This window comes from Equus caballus, chromosome 12, assembly GCF_041296265.1.
Source record: "Equus caballus isolate H_3958 breed thoroughbred chromosome 12, TB-T2T, whole genome shotgun sequence".
Classification (NCBI taxonomy): domain Eukaryota; kingdom Metazoa; phylum Chordata; class Mammalia; order Perissodactyla; family Equidae; genus Equus; species Equus caballus.
In genome coordinates, this window is record NC_091695.1 from 39071381 (window position 1) to 39081476 (window position 10096).

The following is a 10096-nucleotide window of genomic DNA, read 5'->3' on the forward strand; positions in this document are numbered from 1 at the left end:
CCCAGCGATCCCTGTAGGGTTTCCATTGAGTTCAGGCTGGAGGGAAAAAAATGGTAAACTGACTGCTGCTTCAAGGTCTGATCTTCTTCCCTGATCTGCCTTCTGTCGTTGACTTGGCAGAGGCCTCAACCCACTGCTCCATGCCTTCTGCTGGGTCTCATAGCCACATTCAGTGGGCGAGACGGAGTGGGGTGAGTCTACGCCATCCTACCCATAACCAGCTCTCTTCTCTCCATCGTTAGGATTGTAATACCTTGGGGCTGGATTTCCCGGTGGGAATAAAAAGGTCAGAGGTCAAGGGGAAATGGACAGTAACTAGTGCAGAGACAGGGGGGCCCATGGGTGGCTGAGCCCAGAGATGGGAGTCTCATGGGAGCCAGGTTGGGGTGGTGGGTGAGGAGCCTCTAGGCCGGGTCCCAGCTTCCACCCTCATCCCCTGACCATTCCGGGGTAAAGCAGTGGTCTCATCCTTGGCCAGGGGGCCTGGATCCCCTGTCTGTTTCGCTGCTTGCCCCCTGCTATTGCCGTGCTCCTGGGGCTTTCTGGGCCTGCGGAGGAGGGGGTCCCAGCATTGATCTGCACAACCAACTGAAAAAGATTGTTTTTAAAATAAATATGTAGCCCTATCACGGGAAGTTTGGAAAATAAAGGAAAAAATACCATCCCTAGTCTGTCTCGCCAGCCTGTGGTAACCTCTGTTAGCATTTGGCAATATCTTCTTTTATTTTTTTCCCACTCTTGTGAAATAGTTGATATATACAAGAGTGTGTGTGTGTGTATACACACAGTATGAAAGTTATAAAGCATAATAATAATAAACACTGTATACCCACTGCCTCCTTAAATAGAACATTAACCATAATTGTCAGCGCTGTCTTTCTGTCCCTTCCCAATCTCATTCTTCATTTTCTTTTCACATGAACTTTTATGTTGTTATAGTCAGAGCATACATCCAATTTTGAACCTGGTTTTTGTGCTGCCTATGACTTGGCAGGGCTCAGTCAAGTGCACTTGGGACTCAGGCCCTTGGGAGGCCTTTGGGAGGGACTGAAGCCCCAGGCCTCAATCTGAGTGAGGATGGAGCCGTCTTTGGGGCCAGCTCTGCCTCCCAGAAGCTGTCTGATGCTGCTGCCTGTCTGTCTGGGGGCGATGGGGGCCGCTGGGTAGCCTCTGGGGCTGGGAGGTTGTCCTGGGCCAGCCACCTTCCTGGGCCAGCGCCGGGCTGTCCTCGCTCACGCTCCCGCCCCGCCCAGGAGAAGGAGCGGCAGCGCCTGGAGAACCTGCGGCGGAAGGAGGAGGCAGAGCAGCTTCGCCGGCAGAAGGTGGAGGAGGACAAGCGGCGGCGGCTGGAGGAGGTGAAGCTGTAAGTGGTCTGGCTCCCAGTCCCCGGCCTGCCCCGGCCTCGGCTGGGCTCCTCACGACCACCCTGTGCCCACAGGAAGCGTGAGGAGCGCCTGCGCAAGGTGCTGCAAGCTCGGGAGCGGGTGGAGCAGATGCAGGAGGAGAAGAAGAAGCAGATCGAACAGAAGTTTGCTCAGTTCGACGAGAAGTCTGAGAAGGTGCGAGCCTTGGGCTGGCGGGTGGCCAAGCTTCGGAGTGGGCTATACACGCTGGGCCCAAGCGTGTCAGACTTGGTGGCCCCAGGGTTAGGACTGGACCTCTCTGGAAGTCCTGGGTTTGCTGTCCTGAACCCCTCTCCTGTCTGTCCCATGGGCCCTGGAGTCTGTTCTGAGCCAGGCGGAGGGTGGACGGCCTCTGCTGTGGGCTGAGTGGCAGCCCTATGCGAGTGGGTGGTCTGACGCTCCTGGGTAGTCTGTTGCTCCGGGCAGGACTGGTTTCGGGTACGCCCTCCCCTGGGGTGTGGGGAGCAAGCCTGGTTCGCAGGGGCAGAGTCCTGGGCCTCACTCTGTAGAGTTGAGTAAGGAGGCTGCTCCAGCGGGCACATATGGGTGGGCTCTGCAGGCCAAGGAGGAGCGGCTGGCCGAGGAGAAGGCCAAGAAAAAGGCAGCAGCCAAAAAGATGGAGGAGGTGGAGGCACGCAGGAAGCAGGAGGAGGAGGCGCGGAGGCTGAGGTGGCTGCAACAGGTATGAGTGCAGGTGGGCAGAGGGGCTTGGGCATCACGGAAGAGCAGGAGAAGGACAGACACTCCCTCGGCCCCCTGAGGACCGCTGGGCACGCCCACTCTGTGGGGTTGATCCTGGTGGATCTTGTTGCTTCAGGCCCAGGGGAGGTTCAGTGCACGCCTTGGAGATGGGGTTGGTGACAGTAACCCGCCCCCTGTTTTCTGTAGAGGTGGCAGTTTGAGGGTTAAGTGCATGGTCTCTGGAGCCAGACTTCCAGTCTCATTCTACCATTTATTAGCTGTGTGACTCTGGGCAGGTTACTTGACCTCTCCGTGCTTTGGTTCCTCCAGGTAGCCCTGGTATATACTTGATAGGGTTGTTGTGAGGGTTGAATGTTCTGCCTATGAGAGTCGGGACCTACCTCTTCCTGGGAATTGTCAGTCTTAGGACCGTAGGGGACACAAATCTGGCGTTAGGGGTTATCATACTAATGGCTAAGATTTATTGAGTTTTTACTACATGCCAGGCACTGTTCTAAGTGTTATTTGTATAAACTCAACAACTTCGTGAAGGGTGGGTATTACTCTTGTTCTCGTTTTATCGATGGGGAAACTGGGGCCAGAGACCTTAAGCAGCTTGCCCAGTGTCACACAGCTTGTGAGTCTGGCTTGAGAGTCTATACCCATAAACACTAAATATGGTGCAGCAAAAGAAGTTGTCAGAAGATGCCTTCTTGGGCCGGTGGTGGTGATTCTGTTTGGAGCCTCACTGGGGGGAGTCCCTCAGCTTAGCCCCTGCCGTTCTCGGATGCCAGAGGAGTCTGGGCTGCCGGGTGGAAGCAGGCCCTCCGGCCAGCCTCGCCTCCCTCCCTCCCCGACCTCCCTCCTGCTTCTCTCACCCACGCCTGGCCTGAGGGCCCTGCCCTTTGCTCTTGGTTTGCAGGAGGAGGAAGAGCGGCGGCACCAGGAGCTACTGCAGAAGAAGAAGGAGGAGGAGCAGGAGCGGCTGCGGAAGGCGGCCGAGGCCAAGAGGCTGGCGGAGCAGCGCGAGCAGGAGCGGCAGAGGGAGCAGGAGCGGCAGAGGGAGCTGGAGCGGCAGAAGGAGCTGGAGCGGCAGAAGGAGCAGGAGCGGCAGAAGGAGCAGGAGCGGCAGAAGGAGCAGGAGCGGCTCCAGGCCGAGAGGTGAGGGAGCCCTGGCTGGCCAGGCTGGTGGGCCAACCCGCTATCATCCCACCTGTCCTCCTGCGCCTAGATGAGAGACAGGTGTGGCTGTCACCTTCGCTTGGGGGTTTGTAAAAGAAGAACAGACTTTTTTCTTGGCTCCAAGCCCAGAGGCCCGCAGCAGGCAGACCATCCAAATAAGGCTCGTAGGCTACTGGAGATGCATGGAGTGGTCCATGGGGTCTCTCGGGGCTTTGTTGGTTCTGCCTCCAGCCAGGTGTGTGACCCCTTTGGTTCACTTTTCCTCAGCTGACACAAGGGGGCTCCTAGGCTCCATATTTCTCTCCGTGATCCCTGTGGGCATCTGGCAGGGAGTTCTTCGTGGCCATACGCTGTGGTGCAGTTCAGGGCCTCCAGCATCTATGGCCCCGCCCACTAAACGTGCCTCCTCTGGTGGTGACGACTCGGGTTGCCCCCCACCAACATTTCCTGACTGTCCCCCGTTGGGAACCACGGCAGATGAGCCCTGAGGCTTCCAGCTCTTGGACGCAGTGGTCTCTGCGCAATAGGCAAGAATTCCCCATCTAGTTCCACATGCGTTTCTCCGGGGGCTCCTGTGTGACTGGTTGTGCTGGCGTCTGGGGATGCCATCGAGGCTGAGCCACAGTCGCTGTTGGCCCGGAGACACGTGGGATGATGCGCCTGTGTTGACATGTGGATGTACCCAAACCCCCGCCCAGCGGCTGCCTCTCTCCTGCCTCCACCTCCTGGAAAGCACTAGGCAGCACTTTTCCCCGTGTCCGTCTTTGTGGTGGTTGCGGGCCCAATGGAGAAGTGGGGAGTCACAGCCAGAGGGCTGGGCTGCGTCAGGGCTGTCTCCTGGTGCTCATTGATTGACGCAAAGGGGTCCTTGGGCCTGTGGGCAGGGTCGGAGAGAGGAGCCTGGGAGCTGGACAGAGTGTGGGTAGGTGGCAGCTGATGTGGTTTTAGAATTGGATGTGTGCTGGGCAGTGCCAGAGGCCTCAAGGGGTGACGATGTGATGGTCATAATAGTTGGCAGCTTTGGAGGGTACCGAGCTACACGCTTTGCACACATTTCCTTGTTTAATCCTCGCTTGACGGCTCCTGTGGTATAGGAACCAGCAGCTCCACTTCCCAAAGGGGGCAATAGGTTCAGAGAAGTTGAATGACCTGTTTAAAGTCACGAGCTAGTCAGTGGAGGTGGCTCCAGAGCCCATGAACAGCCCTCCCCTGCTTCACGCCAGGCTTGGAGCTGAGCGTCTGCCCTGCGGGTTGGGATGATTGGCGGTGACTCCGTGAACTCATGTAATTCTCACGGTGACTCTGGGGGAAGGCATCGTGATCTCCATTGCACAGATCAGACTGAGGCTCAGAGACCTCAGTTGTGTGGAAGAGTGGAGGCCAAATTTGGTGGACTCCACAGCTGAGTGCTCCTTACACCCTCGGGTGTGCCCTCTCCCAGCCCTTCGGGCACAAGTGCAGCAGCTGGCTCTTAGCTGGTCTGCCCATTTCTGCCGTCCCGTCTTCTACAGCGTGTGCCGGTGGGCCTGGCTTCCCTGGCAGGGATGGGAACAGGGCCAGGGCTCGGCTCCCTGCCCTGACAGGCCCTTGCTCCGTCCTCAGGGAGCTGCAGGAGAGGGAGAAGGCCCTGCGACTCCAGAAGGAGCGGCTGCAGAGGGAACTGGAGGAGAAGAAGAAAAAGGTAAAGGGAGCCGGGCCGGGGGCTCGCACGGGGTCTGCGCTGAGCTTCGAGCTGGGGAGCCCTGACCTGGTGCAGGAGCTGCCTTGATGCGTGGGGTTGGCGTGGGGGAAGGGAGAGCACACACAGGCTGGCTAACACCCCCGCTGGCCTCTGTGTCCCAGGAGGAGCAGCAGCGCCTGGCTGAGCAGCGGCTGCAGGAAGAGCAGCAGAAGAAAGCGAGGGAGGCTGCGGCGGCCAGCAAAAGCCTGAACGTGACCGTGGACGTGCAGGTGAGACGTGGGCACTGGAGCCGAGAGGCCGCCCAGTACCGATTGTTCTCTTCCCAGTAGCTGGAGGCACAGGGTGTGTGTTTGTGTATACACGTTGACTATATATGTTATAAGAAAAGAAAGGATTCATTGGCCCAGTTGTTTTTGCTATTTTTGATACATATATTCTTTCTTATCCTAAAAGGAGAATTTGTTTAAAAAACAAACCTAAACTTTATAAGAGTATAGAGTAATAGAAAGTTACTCTCAGAGGAAAACTCTAAATCTGGTGTATATCTTTCTATATTTTTACACATGTAAACATTTTATACACACACACCTAGTTTTAAATGGGCACAGACTACACATACAGTCTTGGTCTGTTTGGGCTGCTGTAACAAACTACCCCGGGCTGGGTGGCTTATACAACGTTTGTCAATCACATTTCTGGAGGCTGGAAGTCAAGGTCAAGGCGCTGGCACATTCAGTGTCTGTTGAGAGCCCTCCTCCTGGACATAGATGTCCATGTGTCCCCACATGTCGGAACAGGAGAGGGAGCTCCTGGGGTCTCTTTTTCTGAGGGCACTAATTCTGTTCACGAGGGCTCCACCCCCATGACCTAACCACCTCCCAAAGGCCTCACCTCCACGTTTTGGTGGGATTCAAACATTTAGTGCATAATACATACGATTTGGCAGCTTGGTTTTTTTCTTCCCTTTTTTTCTTTCATTTAGTATTTTGTAGACATCTGTCTACTTCAGCACTTGTAAATCTCTTATTTTTGATGGCTGTGTACCAGCTAGTTGCACCAGAATTCCTTTAGCCAGCCCCTGTCGGTGAGCATTTAGACTATTTCCATTTTAATGCTGTTACAGAGTGTAGCACAGGCACGTGCTGCTCAACGACGGGGCACGTTCTGAGAATTGGTGGTCAGGCGATTGTGTCATTGTGCGAACATCCTACAGTGCACTGACACAAACCTAGGTGGTGTAGCCTACTACACACCTCGGTTGTGTGGTGCTAGTCTTATGGCACCACCATCTGTCATTGACCGAAGTGTTATGCCGTGCATGGCTGTGTGAGAAAGGTTTTCTTTGCTGCATAGTTTAAGATGTTGAAAGCGTCGGGGTGAGCTGGATGGTCCTCTATAATGGATGTTTACAATTACAATCGTGGAGTACCCACAGGGGAACCCGGGAGCTGTTCAAGGGTGACACACTGACCTAGAAGAAGGTTTGCAACTTACTTTAAGATGAAAAGGAAGATACAGAGTTGTGTATGTGGTGTGACTTTTTTAAATTAAAAAGTGACCCACGGGCTGTTTTATTTTTCCTTTGAAATGAGGGAGGCGACCAGAGCCCCAGCGTCTTCAGTGGTAAGAGATGGGGAGTGCAGGGGAGGGGGAGCTGACAGCCATGTCATCTTTTCCAGTCTCCAGCTTGCACCTCATATCAGATGACTCCACAAGGGCACAGGGCTCCCCCCAAGATCAACCCGGATAACTACGGGATGGATCTGAATAGCGATGACTCCACTGATGACGAGGCTCATCCCCGGAAGCCTATCCCCACCTGGGCCAGAGGTAAGCAGGGCCCAGAGCTCCCCAGGACACCTGGGTCCTCACTTGTGACTTCTTGGGCCTTGGAGGGAGTGGCCCAGCTGCTGCAGGTGTCAGGGGCTGTCGTGCCTGTGGGCTGGCAGCTTGATGTGCTGGCTCAAGAAAGCAGCATCGTGCCTCGGGATGCGCCCAGGGAAGGATGGGCACCCTGTGGCCAGGGAGCTCATCTGAAGACCAGATCTATAAGGTTGGGCACCTTTGTTCAATACAACAAATGTATTAATTTTCAGCTGGCCATGGGCAGGCATGGTGTTGGGTGTCACGGCTGGGGCTCTGGGCCCCTCCTTGGAGTCCTGCCCAGCAGGACCCAAATAAGCAGCCTGGGGTGGGAACAGAGCCAAGAGTGGTAACAGGGTTCAGGCAACCATTAAGAGCTGGAGCTGGGGGTTCCAGCCAGTGGGGAGGCAGGAAAGTCTGGGGCCTGGGTGGGGGCACTTGAGCAGGATTTGTCCCTGGAGTTTACCATTCTAACAGGAGTGTTGGGTAGGCATGACCGAGCTGCCTCAGGCCTGGGTGCAAGGCCTGCCGGAGTGGAGTGGGGGCCAGTGCATACAGTGGGTGCTTCACAGAGTTTGCTGAGCTGGGGGCCAGGGTGGGGTGCAAGCTCACTCCCCAGAGGGAAGGGCCCACAACCCCACAGGGGCTCAGCTCTCCACAGAAGACAACTTGCTTTCGTAAGATTCTCTTCATTCGAACCCCGCAGTAACTGGAATCTGACTTAGTCTCCTTAACTGCAGTCATCAAGTCAGTCGGGAGGTGGCAGCTGGCAGGGGTCAGCATGGCCAGGGAGCCCCGTGGCCGGCAAAGCCACCTAATCATAGTCGACCTTCGCCAGCCTGCTTAAACTCTGTTTTCTCATCTGTGAAATGGGGTGATAATAGGACCCAGCTGAGAAGGGTTATTGAGGAGGAAGTGAGTTAGTGTAGGAAGGCCTGGTGCAGAGTGAGTGCTAGGTACTCCTTCTGCCTCCTGATCCCCCAGGGTCCTCCTCAGCCTCACTGGCAGAGCTTCCCTCCCCCCCCCCGCCCCCACAGCCCAGAATCCCCCTCAGCCTGCTCCCTGCCCCGTGGGGTCTGTGGGCTGATGAGGTAAATAGCTCACCAAGCAGTTGAGGCTTCAGTTCTGGAGCTAGACCTGTCTTCACACCCCAGCTCTGCCAGTTACTAGCTTTATAAAGTGGGGAGAATAAAGGACGTGCCTCCCAGGTGGTTGTGATGATAAGGTCCTGTGGCGAGGGCTCAGCCGAGTGCCTGGCCCATGTGAGCTCCTGACGACCTGTGTTCAGGCTAAGCTGCCAGAGGATGGCAGTAGGAACGTGCAGTAAGAGCACTGTCAGTGTTTGGTGCTGGGCTGGGAGGTGGAGGGCTCTGAGACGGGCTGATATGGCAGGAGGTGGAGTATGCTGGGGTAGAGAGGGTGGCAAGGGCTCTGTGGGTGGTGCTGGCGGATGGGGAGGCTCATGGAGAGCCCCAAGGCCATGACCGGGCCCTCTGTTCCCCTCCAGGCACCCAGCTCAGCCAGGCCATCATCCACCAGTACTACAACCCCCCGAACCTTCTGGAGCTCTTTGGAACCATTCTCCCGCTGGACTTGGAAGACATCTTCAAGAAGAGCAAGCCCCGCTACCACAAGCGCACCAGCTCCGCCGTCTGGAACTCGCCGCCCCTGCATGGCAGCAGGGTCCCCAGCAGCCTGACCTACAGCCTGAAGAGGCACTGAGGCGGGCCCACGAGCCTTCTTGGCAGTCTCAGCCCCTGTCTGTCTGTATGTCCGTCTCTCTGTTGGTCTGGTGTCCTCCTGCCTGGTCTTCTGTCTCCAAGGGTTTGGTCATGTGTATATAAATATCCTCTATGTGCTGCGGTGGGTAGTGGCCCAGGCCTGTTTGGAGGCTGCGTTTGGTGGGGTTTTGGGGAAGAACCAGGCCCAGCCCCGTCTGGCCCACAGGCGGCACTCTGTAAATAGATTGTTATAATTCAGCTGAATTTTAGCCTCTAGTGTTTGAGAGCTAGGTTAATAAAGTCTATTCCTTCAAGCCTGCTGTGGGTATCGTGAAGACTGGGGCCTCAGCAGAATGCCGTGGATCCTGGCCCTGCAGCCGTGTGTCTCCGGCCCCTGCGTGGGCTGGAGGGCCAAGGCACTGTTCCGTCTCTTGGATGTGCTTCAAGGTCACCTGGGTTCCACCGCCAGAGATGATGTCGTGGTGATTCTGATGCCATCCCTGGACAGCCCTGAGAAACACGTCAGTTCCTTTCCCGATGGGGCAGGTGAAGATACTTCCTTTCCTCCGGGAGCTCCCTGTTTGTAAAGGGGGCTTGTTCAGTGGGAAAGACCTGGGGTTGAGGTCAGGAGAACTGGGCTCTTGGCACAGCTCTGCCACTTAAGACAGTCCCTCAGTCCCTCCGAGCCTCAGGCTCCGCCTTTGCTGCACGGATCGTGAAAGGACTTGGGAACGAGTATGTGCTGCTGAAGGGGGAGGTCTGATTAGAAAGGAGATGTCTCTAGAAACTACCTTGGGACCAGTGCTTACAAGCAGTCGAGTTATTTCTCCAACAAAACCAGGCAGCTGCTAATTAAATGCTTAGTGGAAGCTGGCCCTGGCCCTGGTCCTGCCCGATAGCTGCCAGCTGTGTTGTAAATCTCTGACGGCCCCCTCCTTCTCATTTGCTGCTCCAGCCCCTGGAACAGGGGTTGGCAAACTGTGGCCTGTGGACCAAATCAAGCCACAGTCAGTTTTTGTCAAGTTTTATTGGAACCCACCCAATAGAAACAAATGCCTGTTGTCTCTGGCTGCTCTGCTGAGGGCAAAGCTAAGTAGTTGCAACAGAGGCCTCATGGCCCACCAAGCTGAAAATACTTACTATGACCCTTTACAGAAAGTTTGGTGACCCCTGCTTTAGGACTGAATAAAGGCTAAATACAACAGTATTTTAAAAAATGGGGAAACAGTGACACACACAACAGGCTGAAATCTAGAGGATTCCACCCATGCAAAGAAAAGTGTTTTACGGTTCATTCAACTGTGGAGCACAATTCAAATTTATCCCATACATTCTCTGACTGGAAACTATTGTGTTGAGTCAACTGGTGAGTGTCTTTGCCTAAAGCCACAATGTCAAGATATTACCTGTAAGCATATTTATGTAGTGTGTTGGAGAAGAAGTTGTTATTCAGCAACAGGTAGTCAGAGTTGTTCTGCATCTTCGTCAGCACTTGGTATTGTCAGCATTTCTAATTTTAGCCATTCTAATTGATGTGTCGTGAAATCTCATTGTGATTTTTTTTT

The 10096-nt window shown here is 55.2% G+C and overlaps 1 protein-coding gene across 8 annotated transcripts in view; it reads left to right on the forward strand.

Annotated features, from left to right (window-relative positions):
- Nucleotides 1-8845, forward strand: part of INCENP (inner centromere protein) — a 31474-nt gene extending 22629 nt beyond the window's left edge. For all 8 annotated transcript variants that reach the window (XM_070228811.1, XM_070228812.1, XM_070228813.1 and 5 more), the window contains 8 exons: nucleotides 1254-1363; nucleotides 1439-1559; nucleotides 1963-2085; nucleotides 3007-3245; nucleotides 4869-4947; nucleotides 5109-5216; nucleotides 6627-6777; nucleotides 8318-8845. In XM_070228811.1, coding sequence (XP_070084912.1) covers nucleotides 1254-1363; nucleotides 1439-1559; nucleotides 1963-2085; nucleotides 3007-3245; nucleotides 4869-4947; nucleotides 5109-5216; nucleotides 6627-6777; nucleotides 8318-8532 — 1146 coding nt within the window. In that variant the 3' untranslated portion in view covers nucleotides 8533-8845. The remainder of the gene's footprint in view (nucleotides 1-1253; nucleotides 1364-1438; nucleotides 1560-1962; nucleotides 2086-3006; nucleotides 3246-4868; nucleotides 4948-5108; nucleotides 5217-6626; nucleotides 6778-8317) is intronic.
- The last annotated feature ends 1251 nt before the right edge of the window (nucleotides 8846-10096 follow it).